This window comes from Ascaphus truei, chromosome 2, assembly GCF_040206685.1.
Source record: "Ascaphus truei isolate aAscTru1 chromosome 2, aAscTru1.hap1, whole genome shotgun sequence".
NCBI classification, from domain to species: Eukaryota; Metazoa; Chordata; class Amphibia; order Anura; family Ascaphidae; genus Ascaphus; species Ascaphus truei.
Window position 1 is genome coordinate 89,041,742 of NC_134484.1, and position 20,128 is coordinate 89,061,869.

The window sequence follows — 20,128 nt, forward strand, 5'->3', positions numbered from 1 at the left end:
AGCCCGGCATTTCTGGAGGAGAGAAGGGAGGAAGCAGTGCTGTAGGAAGAGGCGGGCCAAAAAAAAAATCTTGGCAGAGTGACAGCACGGGCAGCCAATCAGGAGAGGGTGAGTTTAAAAAAGGAAGCACGCTGGATCTATACTCTAAAAGCACTTACACACCTAAAGGCCTCAATGAAGGATTTGTCAACAGTCCCTTCATTAAAGCTCCCTAGTTCATCTAAATAAAATCAACACAGAGACTAGAATGCTGTACATTTTAAAACATCAGTCTGGATACAGTCCTTTCTGTCTCAAACTCTGCCATTCCATTAATACATATAATAATATATACAGTAATACATAAGAAATAACACAAACAACAAAATACATTAACCAATTTATTTCAGCAATCAATACATTGTGTCATAACAGTGAGAGCCACTACTAAAAAACTATAGATGACAACTAGATTACTAAAGCAACCTGCTATCAATAACTAAGCAGCATGCCACAGCTCTTCAGTCTCATACACCTTAGGAGATACAGTGCTGGTCTGAATTTCTAACACCTACCAGCCTCACAGTGCGCATGCGCTAACTCCGATTGGGGTCACAATAGGTTAAACCAAGAGGTATAAATACCTTCCGCAGACATAGGATACCTTCTGATTACTATAGCCTTGACAAAGCACTCGCGAAACGCGCGCGTCGGCACCACGTGACCACGTGGAGCCCTAGTTCACGGACGCTGACTCAGTGTTACTTAGGAAGTCAGCGTGGCTCTGCTCCTGCACATTTATGGGCTGATTATAGACCTGACGGTCTTAAGAGTCAACTTATAGGAACGGCACATTGTTTATTTGGCAGTCTATCATTGTTACAATTAGGGAAGCCTGAATGCTAATATCCTACCACAGCATATAGCTTATAGGACACAATCTAGTGAGCAAAACGGCACCCCATCCAGCAATTCACCTCTGGAGTGCCAGACCATTACCACATGTGAGGAGTACTGCACCAATTAGGGAAAGGTCTTTCACAGATGACCGGTCTATTAACCCTACAAGGAGCAGTACTTAGCTGATAACTCAGTATTTGATCATACAGGAGTTTCAGCAGCGCTACAATACTTACCAGTAATATATCCATGAATACTATTGTTAACTCTAGATCTGTTACACACACCTGGGGTTCACACGTGTTTAAAGTATAACCAACTTGCACTCACGCATCACCATCTCCAATGCTGGTGACAGTGAACACCATTAGATGCACATTAACCCAGATTTGTTCTACCCAAATCAAAAATGTACTAATGGCTGCAGCACATAGCAGCACAGTATAGGTCTACTAAACCGGTGCATCTATTAATATTCAATTACTGGGGCACTACACATGTGGTCCAAACTGCCGTTCCATTCACAACCATCTCTAGTTCATTCACTCCATATGAGGAACACTAGGGCCAGTGATTATCCCAACACTGGATATTAACCAATAATTGTATACTCCTCTGGAACAACTTATTCCAAGAGCTAGCAACACTTGGTATTATTTAATTATTGTTTTAAACCCCAATATTTTAACGAAGTTGTTATTAATAAAGATATTTTAAGTCAATCACCATCTCACACCGGATTAGAGTGCTATCTACAGGGGTTCTGTCTGTCTTTCAGTGTATTACTTTACATGCCCCTTGCAGCACCATTTCCTCTGTTCATAAATAAGCTGCAGCGGGGGTAAATCATAAGTATATCCTCCTGTAATGAGCCTACTTGTGAGGGTTTACAATATAGAGGGAATGAGGGACAAAGTTGAAACAAAAGGTAAAGTGGCTGCTCATTGTGGGACGGAGTATGTCTCAGGATGGAGTATGGTCTAGCCACGCTGCTGGAGGCATTGAGGTTTGGGGGGGGTGGATATTAGGGGGTGTTAAGAGTGGAGTTTGGTCCAGCCACACAGCTGGCCATAGTAGGGTGGGAGGGAGGTGGTGGATGTTAGCGGTATGCCAGAAAGGATTCCTTGGAAAGGTGAGTTTTCAGGGAGTTATTAAATGTCTGAATGTTGGTGGAAAGTCTGATGGTGGAAATCCAGAGAGAGGGGGCAGCACAGGAGAAGTTTTGCAGGCGGGAGTGAGAGAAAGTAATAAGAGAGAAGACAGGCGGATGTCATGGACAGAACATAGGGGGTGTTTAGGGATATATTTGGGGATGAGATGTAAAGGGTGGCAGCGTTATAAATCAGAACTAGGGTTATAAATTTGATTCTAAGGTATTTGGGAAGCCAGTGGAGGGATTTGCATAGTGGCACACCAGAAGTGGAGCGGTGAGTGAGGTAGACGAGTCTGGCGGTAGCAGCATTTGGATAGATTGGAGTTGGAACAGGAGGACAAGGGGAATGCGAGACAGGAGACGGTTGAACCATTTCTATTACCACATTATTGCAGTTTAAATGTTTCTAAATCTTTTGGTCTCATCTCATGTATATATATATATATATATATATATATATATATATATATATATATATATATATATATATATATATATATTTATTTTTTTGCTTGCTCACGTTGAAACCTTTCATTTAAAGAAACACGTTCAAAAGGATCAAAAGAAAATACAGCTCTCCATCATGGGGCATAGCTACAGTACTTATGAAATACTGATCAAGCTTCAATTGCATGCAATTGTCTTGAAGAAATCATCACTAATCTGCCTTACTCATCTTTTCTAACCCCACCCTATTTATCTTTATCATTTTGTCACCAAATGAATGAAATGTTCTGTATGTTGTCACATTCGGATGTACTGTACCAGTTGCCTCTTAAAACAACTGAAATCTAATTCTTGCTGAATTAATACAATGATTTAGGGGCCAAGTTAAAAAAAAATCTACATGGTAAATCAATCCTACAACTATATTCACATATTCACAGTTCAGTATAATGATTTTAACATAGGTTTTAAATAACATACTCTCAGAAACACTTAGGTGCTATTGATATCAAGCATCTAATCAACAAAACAGTGATTTACCTTATTTCAACATTAAGTGGAGAGGAATTCACATTTGCACCAAACAGTTGTACCTATTTAGATTGAACTGTTATGCTAAACGATGTAATAAATCATGTTGCATGAGCCTATTTCGAGCGAAAGAGTCGTAATATCACAATCCTTCTAACTAAATGTTTTTTGAGACATAGTTTTCATTACAACACTCACAATACTAAGGAACATACATTGAATGGCTGTCAAGTCCAATGCAATAATTACATGTAAGTACAATAAGTCAGTTTTACAATGCACTCTAACTGAAAATTACTTTATATCTGAATGTGCCACTTATAAAATGTAAAAGTTAAAATAATACAATGTCTTCAAAATAATTTAAAGGATTCCTAAAAGTTCTATCGTACAAGATTTGTATGTGAAATAGAATTGCATATACAGGTAGCAGAATATTTTTTTGTATACTGCTCAAACATTCTCCTAATGCACCCATTGAAAAGCTGTGAAATACAGTGCCATATTTCTAAAATGTTCAGTTATATTCTGAATAAGAGAAAAAAAGTATTGTCTTTAAAATAAAGCTAAGTTTACAATTCAGTACTTTTTATGAAAGCTTCTCTTCACAATAGAGTATTGGACAAAGCAGGACCAAAATATTAAAGCAATGCAAAACATAAAAAGAGAAGGAAAAAAGATAATCAACACTGTATACCTTAAGATTAATTTAAATATATATATACACACACTATATTGTTTAGAATTAGGTTATAACATAGAGCACAAAAGTAAACTCTTTTTTGCCTTAAGTGTTACAATCAATAGTAGAACTAATTGAAAGCCAATAAATTTAGTACAGTGCACCATGCAGTCTCTATCTTTCTTGCCTATACATCAATAGGTCATTCGCAGTTAATTAAGTAAAGACATAATCAGCTTAATTTATTAAGCTCGGGCAGTTAATGATATCTTAGTACAGTACCTGATGTTTGGCTTGCCCATATAACTTGTCAGACATGTCAAGCTTATTCTGCAGATGTTCAACTTTAGCTTTCCAGTCCTTAAGCTGGGATTTCAAGTAACAGTCCTCGGTCCGAAGCTGGTAAATGGTATGCTCTTGAGCCTGTAGCTGGAGGAAAGCCCAGATAAATTAACGGATTAGGCAGATTGTGTGCTGTAAATCTATTCATTACTACACATTTTCTGTAGGCGAGCATATACACCATTGCCAATTATCACGGCTTCCCAGGTGAACAACCAGTACTCAAAGAATTTATCAGAAGGCATGTTAGCACGGAGGTACAGGTGAAAGTATATGTATTGTATGTGTATATGTAGATATTTATATCTTATATACACACACATATGTATGTATATATATATATGTGTATATATATATATATATATATATATATATATATATATATATATATATACACATACATATACATATATATATATACATATATATATATATACACACACAAACCGGCATATTGGCAAAATACACTCCATTTGATAACAATAATTGAAATGTTAAAGCTCTCCCCTCCACCCCCACCCTAAAAAAACTAGCTTATATTGTCAGCAGTAGGCTAAGAGATCAGTTTCAGTGTTAAATTAGGTACCTCAGCAAGAAGTCCATCTTTTTTCTGCTGTCGAGAAAGTGTTTCCTTTTGCTCTTTCCGTAGCTCACATTCTCTTCTCTGAAGCTGCAAGTTTACATACCAAGAGAAACCACAATGTCAACCAATTGGACCTCGCTTAAGAATCTTAAAAGATCGATTTGTGAAGCAAGGGATGAACAGGACCCCATTTCTGAAGTTCGATGCTCAAACGGCTCTTTCATTAAAAGATGCTCTCTCCTATTGATTTCGGCTTAAGTAATGAGAAAGCTTATCCAAAAATCTTTAGCATTTGGGCTCAAGTTAAGAAAATCAATACAACCATTTCCCATTTGAACTGCATATGTGAGTTTTATGTACGAAAGACAAGACAAAGCCAAAATCGGATAAATCGATAACATTGTCAATAGAACATGAAGCTGACAAATTGTGTTTTAAAGCAATTAAAGTGAGTTGTAAACAGAGAGAGGCTAATCATTTACAGTGGTGTACGATTAACAGTGTTTAATTTGTTCAAATATTATACGAACAAATTGTTAGAAAGGGAAATAGAGTAAGCATAATTTTCCTTACCTCCCCATTTAGCATATTCCAGCACTGTTAGTCATGGGAGAGAGGTGTTGTAACAAGTTGTTCTGCAATTTACTGCAGACCCCTTCAGAACTAAATTATTTACAACTATTATCTATGTTATGTATATACCGTTTGCTAGCCTGAAATGTGAACCCTTATACAGCCAATGTAGCAGCCACTCATATAGCCAAGGGTTTTTAATTTTTTTGGCAATGAACCATTTAACAAGCAATTTTTGTTTTTATCGTTCATGCGTATCTTGGAAAGCCATATATTGTACCTTTTTTTTTTCTTGGCAGAACAAAATCAATGCTTTCTATTTGTTGCTCAACGTAAATATTTTGTCATCTGACCATCCGAATTTTGTTAGTGCACATGAAATCTGTGATTTGTTATTATTATTAGCAATATAGTATATTGTGTACCTCACAACTGGAACAATCTACCTGAAACTCTCAAAGCCGCCACCAGTCTAAGTTCTTTCAAAACTAAAGCTCACACATTTTAATCTTGTCTGAAACTGTTACATACGCCTCTAACATATATTATCTTTAACTGTTCACTCAATATCTTTAAATATAATGAATAAAACCCTGTTCATTTAATGTAACCATGTATTGTCATCATAACACTCTGCCCAGGACATACTTGAAAACGAGGGGTAACTCTCTGGTAAAAGATTTTATAAATAAATAATATGGGATAGGGCTATCCAGACTTTGTCTGTGTAAGCCATTTTTATACAATATTGCAATTTTATACTGTCCAGGCTTCCTGTATCTCACATACAATCTATCCTACACAATACTGCTAGAATCACTTAGTGCTCTCCTAAATCTGTCTCAGCTTCTCTCCTGGCATCCTATTAAATCCCATATTACTTACAAAATTCTTCTCTTCTTTAAGGCTATACACTTCACTATGGAAAATAGCTGAAGCGCTCAAATGCAGGTATATCTCAAAAAGATAATAAGCCAGACCACTGTACCAGGGTACTAACAATTGATATAGTACCTATTGTGTCATATAATGGGTACTATCCTCCTGAAGACAGGTGGTGTGTGGTGCAACCCACTCACCATATGTCTCATTGGCAGGTTCCCCTGAAAAATATGCAAATACTCACATCCTGGTAGGGCAGGCAGGCAAGCTGTGCAGCTACTCAATGCAATACAGGGAAAAGGGAGACCAAAAAGCGCACCAGCACAAACGGAGCAGGAAAAAACCAGAACAAAAAAATGATTAAAAGGGCACTTTAATGTGGCAAAAGACCCATCCAATGCATTTCGAACGTCGCAGCGTTCTTTTTCAAGGATAAAACACAATGTGATAACATCCATTATATACCCTCTTACCTGTGGGCCATTTTGCGCCAAAAATCAGAACCTGATGACGTCATAACAGAGCGACTCAGTGCCGATCTAAGGGCAAAAGGAAGTACCAAAGGCAGTGTGGCCATTTTGGATGTGGGCAAACATAGGAACACAATAACAAAGCTTTATTGACCATTCCAGCAGAACAAAATACATTGCTGCTAACTGGACAAGCATATTTAAACGAAATAAAGCTATATTAAACTAAACTAATGCTCAATAAAGGGTACCATTATATCAAGGAAAAACATGAACAAGGTGGATTAAAAAACTAGCTGTGTTGCAACTAAGTTATATACAAAAAAAAGTTAAAAATAAAAACCTCTAGACATGATTAAAAAAATGTGCAAGAAAAGTAAATTTAAAGACATATTACACATACATACTGCATAACACAGATTGTGTACCTAAATCATAGGAACCAGGGAAATACAACCATTATAAAATATGAAGTATTATCCACAAGATACATCAAAGAACAATTTAAGCTTACATATTAGCATAATATTTGCATGATAAGGCATAGGTTCAAAGGTTATAATGACAAGAATATAATGTCCAATATAATGACAATTGTCTTATTTAATCTGTATTACCAACTAATTACACCATAATACGTCTATCACAAAAATGTTTACAAAAAATGTGTTAGTTGCCAGTCAATGTTCAAGCCCATAGGGAAGCGCGTTTGGAGAGTGAAGATCCAATACGCCTCCCTACGGTCCAGAAGGTTGATATGATCACCTCCTCTAGATTTAGAAATAACTGATTCAATCCCCAAAAAGGAAAAATTATTAATTCCTCCCTGACCACATTCAGTGAAATGTTTTGAGACTGGATGATTAGTGTCTCTCAATTTTATGAGCCTTAAATGCTCTAACATCCTGACCTTAAGGGCTCTAGTCGTCCTCCCCACATACCTCTTGCCACAACTGTGTTCTACCCCACTCATGTCAAGGGTCAATTTCTGACTATGTTTGAAAATCTGGTTATAAGAGACCTTCGTCTTCTAGCTCAGGGATTTTCCCTATCCTATATAGATCATGACAATTTGAATCAAAGTGAGCGTTTAGCTTTAAAATCTTTGAAAAATAATTCTGCATTGGTCATTAAGAGTGCGGACACTCTGCCTGCCCTACCAGGATGTGAGTATTTGCATATTTTTCAGGGGAACCTGCCAATGAGACATATGGTGAGTGGGTTGCACCACACACCACCTGTCTTCAGGAGGATAGTACCCATTATATGACACAATAGGTACTATATCAATTGTTAGTACCCTGGTACAGTGGTCTGGCTTATTATCATTTTGAGATATACCTGCATTTGAGCGCTTCAGCTATTTTCCATATTGCAATATATACAGGTTGGAGCCGCACATGCATAGGTTTTTTGGAGCTTAATCTTTGAATTTAAAAGGAAGATCCCTAATTTTTATATTTTTGCTTTTTATACACTTTTATAGTTACTTTTTTGTGGCTTCAGTACCCCCTTTGTGTTCCATTATATTGGTATGGAGGAACCAGGGGATAATATGGATGAATTAGAAGATATTTCGGATACTTATTTTTTCAACACTTGTGATGATACACAGAGAAAAAAACAAGCTTTACGTGTGTTTGATAACATTGTGGATTTGGATACCACTGACATCTCTGATCTCAAAATCCACTTTCAAAAATTGGAAAGTTTATTGATTCATAAGAACCGCTTATGGTGGGACATTATAAGCCTGGAGAACTATGCTAAATGTAAAAGGATCCCAAGAGGACTAAGGGTTAAAAAAGCCCCCTCCTTTGGTTTTCCGGATGTGGATTTTGAAAATAGATGGGTGACAGCCCTCAATGACTGCTCTTTTCGTTTGATGGAGTTAATAGTGTTTCAGAAAATGAAGGAGAAAGATCAGCTTGATATTCAAATCACAGAACTGCAAAAAAACCTATACAGTTTCAAAGGTTTAAAGGGCTTTAAGGAATTTGATGTTATTCTCTCCAAAACGGTAAAAAATGTGGAATGTGGTATTATGTCTAAAAAACAAATTAAATATGATCGGGACAGATATGACTATGAAAAGAACCAGGTTTACCATTGGCAGAGGATAAATTCTATTCAGGAAAGATCAAATAACAAAGATAAATCATTCATTCAGTTTAAATCTACTCCCAATAAGTCCATTTTAAAATCTAAGAATGTGGATTATCAGAGTGGCGAATCTGATGTTTCAGATGCAGAAACTGCCTCTACCTCTCATTCTGTATCTTTTGTCAATACATTTGAGAATGATGATCATCGTGGTCGTGGAGCTCCATCCAGGGGGCGAGGGAGGGGTGGACGCACCTTTTGGGGTCAACCACCTAGGTCCCAGGATGCTTTTTCTTATCAAAATGTTAATCAACAGAGACAGCAACAGCAACAACCAAAATCTTTCCCTTTATTTCAAAAGGACACAAGAGAATCAGAAGAGGGAGGAGGGGGGGGAGGAGGAGGGGGCTACAGGTCCGCCTCCAAAAGGAAGAAGTTTTGAATGATATATCTAATGTTATAAATATTTCAGGAACTGCTCTCTCTCCTACAGAGTTGTCACTACTGGATAAAGGCCTAAAATTTTCACCTTCAATGAACTTTAATTTGTTCGAAACCACTATTGATGTGTATAAGTTTGTTCGGAAATTATCCTTGAAAAAGTTTTTTGACAATTTTATTCCAAATGTTACTAGGTCGACCGGAGATGAGGATTTAGATGGGGGGCCATCACACGCTATCGAGAGTGATGTCCCCTCATCCGACTCTGTTCCTCCGGTATCTATTGCTTTACATACATTTAATGATTTTTGTACCCTGCAAGATATGAATGATCTTTTATCTGAACAGACGGTTGATGATGTTAATATTCCTACATTTTCTGAATGGAATTCAGGCCTAAAAAGGAGTTGTGTGTTCTACCCCACTCATGTCAAGGGTCAATTTCTGACTATGTTTGAAAATCTGGTTATAAGAGACCTTCGTCTTCTAGCTCAGGGATTTTCCCTATCCTATATAGATCATGACAATTTGAATCAAAGTGAGCGTTTAGCTTTAAAATCTTTGAAAAATAATTCTGCATTGGTCATTAAGAGTGCGGACAAGGGGGGTGCGGTGGTGGTGCAGGGCAGAGACGGTTACATCAGGGAGGCATTACGCCAACTGGATGATGGCCGGTCCTATCGTGTACTATCCGCCGACCCCACACCGCAATTCTTGGAGTTCCTTGTAGAACTGGTTGACTCAGGTGTTATTATGGAAGTTCTGTCGAAGGACGAGGTTAAATTCATTATTCCATCTCATCCCATTATTCCTATCTTCCACCATCTCCCAAAGATCCACAAGACATTGGTCGACCCTCCAGGTCGTCCCATTGTCTCTAGTATTGGATCTTTGGGAGATGGTCTGTCAAGATATGTTAATGGTTTTCTTCAGCCATTTGTTAGGAAATTGCCCTCATTTATACGGGACTCTGGTGATCTTCTTGATCAGATCAAAAATGTTAAATGGGGTAATGATTACCTGTGGGTAACACTTGATGTTACCTCTCTGTATTCTGTTATACAACATGACCATGGTTTGGCAGCGGTCCGCCAATTTATTGAGATACCAGAAATATCAATCTTTCAATCGGCTTTTATTTTGGACGCTATACACTTTTTACTCACGCACAACTTTTTCACATTTAATGGTAAGTTTTATTTGCAACTTATTGGCACTGCTATGGGTACAAGTTTTGCTCCTTCTTTTGCGAACTTATTTATGGGATGGTGGGAAGCACTTTTTATTTATTCGAGCACTAATTTATTTCGTCACAATATTGTTTTTTATAAAAGATTTGTGGACGACCTAATTATTATTTGGAGGGGGGATGTCACTACACTTCACACTTTTGTATCTTATCTTAATAATAATCTTTATAATCTAAGATTTACATGAAATTTTCATTTCCATCACATTGAATTTCTGGATCTACAATTATTTGTAGACATAGACAAAAAAATCCAAACGGATGTTTATAGGAAGCAAAATGCCAGGAACACCTTTCTTAGGGCGGACAGCTGCCACCCATCCCATGTCATAAAGGCCATACCAAGGGGACAGTTCCTCAGACTGAGAAGGAATTGTTCCACTATGAGTGGTTTCCTTTCTCAGTCTGAGGAGCTTACAAGGAGATTTTTGGAAAGGGGATACCCCAAATCACATTTAGCAATTGCATTTGAAAATGCATTACATACAGAGAGAGCATCATTGTTGCCCACACATCCAATTGAAGATTCTCGCCTTGTTAACAATGTTAAGACAATTGGTATTAAACAGGACTCACATGGACTGACAGAATCAAAAAACAAATGTCCTCTTTTTATTTCACAATTTAGTAAACAAAGTGGAAAAGTAAACTCTATAATTTCAAAACATTGGAATGTCTTATCCATGGACCCTGTCCTTAAAAAATATGTGGATTCTGGTCCTACTTTTGTATATCGTAGAGCGAGAACAATTGGATCTCATGTTTCACCAAGTGAACTCAAATCTTCTGGTCTCAAAAAAACTTTTATCACTAGGGGTTCCTTCAAATGTGGCTCTTGTAGTGCATGTAAACACATGAAGCCTGCCAAAAGTTTTTTCCAGTTTGCCTTGCCACCGCCACATGGTGTGAATATATTACCAAATAAGGAATTTAAGATTAACAGTTTTATAAATTGTAAAAGTCAATTTGTGATTTATCTAATAACATGTGGTTGTGGCAAGAGGTATGTGGGGAGGACGACTAGAGCCCTTAAGGTCAGGATGTTAGAGCATTTAAGGCTCATAAAATTGAGAGACACTAATCATCCAGTCTCAAAACATTTCACTGAATGTGGTCAGGGAGGAATTAATAATTTTTCCTTTTTGGGGATTGAATCAGTTATTTCTAAATCTAGAGGAGGTGATCATATCAACCTTCTGGACCGTAGGGAGGCGTATTGGATCTTCACTCTCCAAACGCGCTTCCCTATGGGCTTGAACATTGACTGGCAACTAACACATTTTTTGTAAACATTTTTGTGATAGACGTATTATGGTGTAATTAGTTGGTAATACAGATTAAATAAGACAATTGTCATTATATTGGACATTATATTCTTGTCATTATAACCTTTGAACCTATGCCTTATCATGCAAATATTATGCTAATATGTAAGCTTAAATTGTTCTTTGATGTATCTTGTGGATAATACTTCATATTTTATAATGGTTGTATTTCCCTGGTTCCTATGATTTAGGTACACAATCTGTGTTATGCAGTATGTATGTGTAATATGTCTTTAAATTTACTTTTCTTGCACATTTTTTTAATCATGTCTAGAGGTTTTTATTTTTAACTTTTTTTTGTATATAACTTAGTTGCAACACAGCTAGTTTTTTAATCCACCTTGTTCATGTTTTTCCTTGATATAATGGTACCCTTTATTAAGCATTAGTTTAGTTTAATATAGCTTTATTTCGTTTAAATATGCTTGTCCAGTTAGCAGCAATGTATTTTGTTCTGCTGGAATGGTCAATAAAGCTTTGTTATTGTGTTCCTATGTTTGCCCACATCCAAAATGGCCACACTGCCTTTGGTACTTCCTTTTGCCCTTAGATCGGCACTGAGTCGCTCTGTTATGACGTCATCAGGTTCTGATTTTTGGCGCAAAATGGCCCACAGGTAAGAGGGTATATAATGGATGTTATCACATTGTGTTTTATCCTTGAAAAAGAACGCTGCGACGTTCGAAATGCATTGGATGGGTCTTTTGCCACATTAAAGTGCCCTTTTAATCATTTTTTTGTTCTGGTTTTTTCCTGCTCCGTTTGTGCTGGTGCGCTTTTTGGTCTCCCTTTTCCCTGTATACACTTCACTACCCCAAATTACATCTCAGCCCTAATTTCTCGCTACATATCTGATCGCCTCTTGCGTTCTACTCAAGGAAGTCTTCTCTCTACCTCTTTTGTATCCAAAACCCTTTCCCACCTAAAACCTCTCTTTACTGCCCCACGCCTCTGGAATGCCCTTCCCCTCAATATCCAACTTACACCTTTCTCTCTCTCCACCTTTAAGTCCATCTTAAAACACACCTCTTTAATTAAGGATTTGAGTAGCTCCAAAGTACTGTACTCATCTCTTGCATACACACTTACCACAACATCCTCCTACTGTCTCTGTAAATTCTCCCCGCTTACCACTTCGATTGTAAGCTCCATGGGGCAGGGACACCTATTTCTAATGTTACTTTTATGTATGTAGCTCTTATTCCAATTGTGTTATATTATTTTGTCACATGTATTAGTGCTATGAAGTGCTATGTACATGAATGGTGCTATACAAATAAAGATATACATACATTCTGTACTGTAATTTTGTGTACTTTCAAGAAATATAAAACATTTCATACAATTTATTATGGTTTAGTTAATGTTTTGCAATAGAAAAGAGTGGTGGGTGCTAAAGAAGCAGATTTGCACCCCTATTTTACTGCATAACTAGAATGACAAAACAGCATATTTTGTAGATACCAATTGTATTTTCAAAATGTAGAAAGCATGACTAATGGGTTGGGTTACTTTCTACAATTTTTTTTTTTTTTTTAAGTGACAACCCATTTTTTTCCTATATTTGGTAAATAACTTGAGAAATCGCATGTTACAATTGGGTAAGTGGGTAGTGGGTACATTTTAACATTCCCTCAAGAACCTTAGAATGGAAGAGGGCACTGCCAATACGGGAATAGAAATGTGTTTGTCGAGTCTCGTGGGACTGTAATATTGAAGAAAATGTACACACCAATATAAATTCTACTTTCAGCTGTGAAATCCACTTTGAAATACACAACAATTGCATGTTCATGCATACAAAAAAAGGGCAATTGTTGATTGACAGGAAAAATGTACCTTACTAGTTAAAGACACCCACTTATTCATAGGAGTATAACTGTGTCTGCAGACACAAATGCCTCATTTTTATATTTTTTATTTTTCTGTTTACATGTTCAGTAAATACAACACACAAACCTCCAGCTGAACATGAATGTCTCCCCACTCCTAATTTGGCGCTCACATAAAATTACTGCACAGTCCCCTGCCCCCCATGCTTGTGCACATGCAGAATGCAATTACTGTAGGAGGGGGGACATTCCACGGAATGATCATAAAGACGTGTTTATTATAGCAGCAATTAGGGCTGTTTTATTGCTGGTTTTTTTCCCCAAAGTGGTGGGTATTCCAAAGCTGAACTATACTATATTCAACTCTGGGGATCCCTTGGTTCCCTAGATACATAGCTGTGAAATTACCGGTATTGAAACCCCTCCAATCGAAACAAAATGGTCTTTCAGATTTCACCATTAACGTGCACCACTACGAAGTCACTACAGTATGTCCTGGTTTGCCTCTTCCTATTCAATAGCCATTAAAATCTCATGTTTAACACAAGTAACTTCAGCAGCATGTATCTTTGGAACCGAGAGCTAACCCCTTTTATTTCAACACTCGGGGACTAACAAAAAAAGACATCATGGGACTACTGTTTTAGGGGAACCTAGCAATCCATTTTTCTGATCATTAAAGCTAGTGAAAATAGTGCTCACCTACTTTTAGTGCAAAGGAGAGGAAGACGTTTCATGATCTCAACCTTGTGATGATCATGAACATAGAACAACAGTACAATGAGGACCTCTAAAACAATAGGAGGCAAATCACCATACTAATCATAGGGGTTTGTGAATCCCCAAGTCTACCCTTTCCAACAAAGGAGTATTATTCAATAAATCAGGGCATTATTGCACCGAAACTAGAACGTTAATGGGAGTTTCCTTATTTTAGTTCCACAGTCGGCATTATGGCATTTTAATAAATAACCCTCAAAATGTGTAAAAAATAATAACAGTTTCATTTACACCATTCCCTACCTACAAATGACATGGTCAATACCGATTGACACATACATACATATATATATATACTGACACATACATACAGTACATACATACATATATACAACAAATGGATAAATTATGAGGAGATAGATTATATACTATTTTTTCCTAGGCACTGGTGGTCTTATCAAATGGTTATTTGCAGAAGTCATCTGGGTGTCTTTTCTTGATTTTTTTTAAGAACTCTGGGTGTTACGGAATTATAGATGAGGCTTGAAACATATGTCCATCAAGTTCAACCTATGCTAAATTTAGACCACAGATATTTATCAAATATTTGTATTTACAGTATTTTGATCCAGCGGGAGCCACACAAAAAAGAATCAGCCAATTATGTCTAATAAAGGAATAAATAAATACAGATTTCTCCCTGGATCAACATATTTGCCATGTTCACTTATTTGGTATATCCCTGTATACCATTTCTTTCTAAAAAGATGTCCAACCTTTTTTTAACATATCTATTGTATCTGCCATCACATTCTCGATGGGTAATGAATTCCACATTTTAACTGCCCTTACTGTAAAGCACCCTTTTCTTTGTCGATGGTGAGATCTCTTTTCTTCCAACCTTAAGGGACGACCTTGTGTCATTTGTACTACAGTTGGGATTAATAGTTTTATGAAAACTCCTTGTACTGGTCCCCGAATATATTTGTATATAGTTATCATATCCTCGCTTTCTAATGCCTCTTTTCTAATGTAAACAAATTTTATTTAGTTAGCTTATTCTCATACCTCAGATTTTCCATCCCTTTTATTAATTTAGTGGCTCTACTGCATATTTTCTAGCTCCATAATATCTTTTTTATGGAGTGGTGCCCAAAACTGTAATCCATATTCAAGGTGTGGTCTACAGTAACTAATGCTTCAGAGAGGGGCATAATTATACTTAATTCCCTTCCATCCATACCCCATGTAATGCAAGATAAGATCGTATTTGCCTTTGCAGCTACTGCATGACATTGGGCACTATTGCTAAGTCTAACATAACGCTGTGATTGCTTTGTGGAATAGTCACCGAACTCAGAATCACTGCCAGAAGATTGTCTAGATGAAATAGGAACTGTTATTATTAAGTGTTAACATATTATCCAGCATGGTGCAATGGGAGTACAGAGTTATGTATTGTCACGGGAGACCAGGACGTTTACAGCTTTTTACCAGGATCATTCATTGAGCAAAACAAGATAATGAAATCAATTGTAATTTATTCGCAGAAAAAGGCATACACACAGTGAAACACAAAATACAGACGAAAAGCACACTTACTGAAGGTCTGGGGGTCGACAACTAGACTGTTCTAGGTGCAGGGAACTCTAAATAAGAGTTTTATCCTGACCGGGACTTAGCCCGAAATCCTCTGGTTCCCAAATCGGTGTGTAGTTTCACACACCACCACTCCCTTCTCTTCTGAGAACTTGGACTCCTTTTGACCAGGGGGTTAGTACCAAACTCCTGGAACTAAAACCGGCTTGCAATTCCAGCCGCAACCGCTATGCTCGATTATTAGAACTTGGGTGCTAAAAACGGGACTTAGAATCTGGCGGGCAGACTTTCCTGGCTTGAAATCGAAGCAGGTTGCTCTATTTGTGCAAGAGCAACTTTGAAAAGCCCGGCCGCACTTCTCGTGCTCGAAATCTCAAACCTGATTTGCTCAGATGTTTGTTATATTATTTGGAGTTTCATTCACAAAATACTACAGCCAATCAGCGTGTGGGAACTTTCTCAGTAACAACCAAAGAAAAAGGAACCTAGTAAGGGCACTCTAAACACGTGGTGATATGGTGAACACTTTAAAACATACACTTTATTCTAATAATTAAAAAAATGGGTGATAAAACTAGAATTAAACGCTTGGATCCTTAGTATGAACACTAAATGTGGTGTTCTGGATCAATGAAAGTATGACTGCAAATATGCTCTACTAATGTATGCTGCAGTTTGGACCAGTGGGTATGGTGAATCACTATACAGATGAACCAAAGCACCCTATTATTCGCTACTGTAACAGTATGTGTCAGTATATACAAATCCTAGTAAGCAAAATGTACAGCACTCTAGCATATAAAAGGGACCCTAGCCAAAAAACAGTGGGGCAGTATAACTGGCTAAATGAATGGGATCCTGGCCATTAATACTGTAGCTGATATAAGGCTAGGGATGCTGTAAATAAATAATTAAATGTAGGGTTTGTACGTGATCAGCTCAATATCACTGGCTATGAATATGACCCTAAATAAGGTGAAGTTGAGTCTAGGGAACATACCAATAAGTCCCTATCCACTTTGTGGGCATAACATACTGGGCTCACACACAATACAACGGTAGGGCTGACTCAGATCAGGTAAGTATATAGTCTGTTCAGCGTCTCTCAGGTAGGTGGTGTAAAGGTAGTGATAGTAACCAACCTATTGGGAATATCTATCGGATGATAAACAGTACTGATCCAACACCAACTCTGTTGTCAGAGTTGATCTCTAAAGGATCAGTACTCAGTGAGAGGTAAGAGATATAAATACATGGTAATGCTGTAATGGGACAAACAGCTTACTGCTAATTCATCTGGACAGTGATTCACCATACCCACTGGTCCAAACTGCTGCATACATTAGTAGAGGATATTTGCAGTCATACTTTCATTGATCCAGAACACCACATTTAGTGTTCATATTAAGGATCCAAGCGTTTAATTCTAGTTTTATCCCCCATTTTTTTAATTATTAGAATAAAGTGTATGTTTTAAAGTGTTCACCATATCACCACGTGTTTAGAGTGCTCTTACTAGGTTCCTTTTTCTTTGGTTGTTGCTATATTTCTTTACCTAGGGAGCACCGACACATATACATCTAGACAGCTGCGGGGGTTCTCCTTTCTGTCTCCTAACTTTCTCAGTAGCCAATCAGAGCGAAGCCGGTACAGAAAGCCAGGTCAGCGGGAAATCTGAAATTGTCCAAGGGACATGCACAAGTTTGCCACATCCTTCCCTGGCTATCTCATGCTACCCGCTGGGTCTGGCAGCCTGGACGACTGCCATTGTTCCTAGGACGTGGGTACTTAAGCCCTTCCCTGACACCCAAATGGCTTCCACACCTCTGGCTACTTTGAACTCCGATGTCCAGTAGACTTACTGGCACCAACTTGGTAGCCCTGACAGTCTATCTGAACATCGGTTCCAAAAGTCCCTGCTCATTTACAGTGCACAACAGTAAATTACAGCACTATCACTGTATTAATAAAAATATACTTTAATACCTTCCTAAGTCTCTGGGTATTGGGAATAGAATAGATAGATGCCCTTTTATTTCTTATCAGCTCGTATTCCCCACACACTACCTATGGGACTTAGACTGGACTCTTGAGAGTCCCTTCACAACCTCATATATGGTTGGAGCACCCATGAACGCAACAGGTTCTGGGCTACCTGGGCATTAACTGGGGTATCCCCCTTAACCTAGGGACCCCTTTAGTTACAGGGACACTTTTCATCCCTTTGCCCCATTTACCTTTCTGGGTTATGCTGAAGAAGGGAACCCTAGCAAGTGTTTTCAAGGGAAGATATTGCCGGGACAATGTGCCTACATTGAGGGCATGATTCCCGGGTTAATTTGTAGGAGAACCGACAACTCCAGACCCCCATTACCTAGGCACATTCTGACAACAATTACTCTGCAAAACCCCCCTTGAAACTCATGCCCTAGCAATCACTGCTCGCTGGCATGGCTGGAAAGGTAAAAACACACAAATTCTTAATTACCACAAAGTACATGTAAAGCATACCTTGTTACTGGGCTCAAGAGCTAACTCTCTTGAACCCTTATACTCAGATCAGGGGCAACCAATAACGGGCTTAACCTTTATTTAGAGACTGGTTACCCCCTCACCGTCACATGTATATTACATGAACAGTTACCTACAGATGAGGACGGACACGAACAAACAGATACAAATAGGTAAACTCTAAAGGGAATGTGGGACAATATTGATTACTGAAACAAGAAGGTAATATGGCTTCTCATTGTAGGATGGAGTGTATCTCAGGTTGGAATAGGGCTCAGACTGACAGCTTATTTCATTAAGGTTGGGGGAGGGAATGGAACATAAGGTGGAGATTGGTCCAGCTGCTCAGCTGGTCCCAATGGGGTTGGGGGAAGGTGGATGTTAGAGGTATGGCAAATGGGCTTCCTTGAAATGTTGAGTTTTCAAGGAGTTTTTAAACATCGGAAAGCTGTGAGAGAGTCTGGTGGTACGTGACAGGGAATTCCAGAGAGAGGGGGCAGCACTAGAATTTTTTTGTAGGCGGAAGTAAGCAGTAAGAGGGAATAAGGTAGGACAGGCAAAGATGACCCATAGACTGCGGCTTAAAGTGTTGATGAAATTGTGGTATTATTGGCAGTGAGGGAGACTGTGAGTATAGTGGTGGCAGGGGGCTAAGGCTGTGTCCATGGTGCCTGCGAGCGAGCGCGTGGAGTCATGCTCGCCTGTTGCCGGAGTGTTCACATGGCCTGTTGGTTTGCGCAATGGGTGGTGTTCTAGGAGGCGTTCCCGTGAGCGGTTCGCCCTCATTGGCTGAACCATGGACGTGAGCGGGCAAAATCTCAATTTATTTGATTTTTCGCACACCGCATGTCCCATTTCACTGGTGCACGCGTGCTCTATGGCCGCGATCAATGCCGTAAGACATTTTCGCCGTGGTCGCACTAATCATGGACACGGCCTAAGAGTAGAATCATGTCTAGATTGTCTCTGTCTGCATTGTGTAACAAATCTTCTAGGGGGTTCTCAAATGCCCTATAACCACCTGAATACCTGATGGTCTATATGGTCTTGTGCTACTCTATTGAACTTGGCTTTTTTTTAGACAATTTTTGTCTGTATTTAGAGACTTACGAATTAAAGCGGGTCAGCCAGTCCTGGCTCTTGTTCCTGATGACATTATCTAAATTGTACTGTAAGTCTCAAATTTGTGTAATTCGGACCTAACCAATACGAGTTTCTTGCCCACCTAGTATTAGATCCAGCGATCACTTATTTAGAATGCTTCCCCACCGGTGATTCAGGGTTATGTTCAATGGTAGGAACATTTTTTTATGCAAAAACAACAAGGTTTTTTGTTTTTTTTATGTTATTCATATAGTGAAATTCCATGTAAATGTACATCAACCCCCTGCTTTCTTAGCCTAAGACGTGTAGTGTATATTTCTTTAGGCTTATGAGATCCATAAGTATCCTAAAGGAATCGTAGAATAGAATTTTACCTGCATCAATGTTTGAAAAGGATAGGGTTTCTACGCGTTCCAGGTTCAAACAGATAAATATAATAGATAAAAACACTGTTTTATAGTATATCACTGTACATTAGTTTTCCTTAGTTGAGTTACGAACATGATTAGATACATATTTTGAATGGGTGGCAAAACCAATATGCTATTCAATACAGATTTGCAAATGTAGCTCATACAATATGACATAAAACCGTTTGTTACATCCATCTATTCTAACTATTCTACAGCAGCATAAAGTGAACAATTGCATCTACAATAATGTAAGAATGAACTTTGATAGAAATGCAAAATGTAATTGCTT

General features: G+C 38.2%; 1 protein-coding gene across 4 annotated transcripts in view; it reads right to left on the reverse strand.

Annotated features, from left to right (window-relative positions):
• LOC142482964 (uncharacterized) overlaps nt 1-20,128 on the reverse strand; it is a 760,779-nt gene that overhangs the window by 646,017 nt on the left and 94,634 nt on the right. For 3 of the 4 annotated variants that reach the window (XM_075583088.1, XM_075583086.1, XM_075583094.1), the window contains exons 5-6: nt 4,621-4,704; nt 3,975-4,121 (exon numbers count right to left, since the gene is read on the reverse strand). In XM_075583088.1, the coding sequence (XP_075439203.1) occupies nt 3,975-4,121; nt 4,621-4,704 (231 nt within the window). The remainder of the gene's footprint in view (nt 1-3,974; nt 4,122-4,620; nt 4,705-20,128) is intronic. The other variant, XM_075583087.1, reaches the window with a different exon arrangement.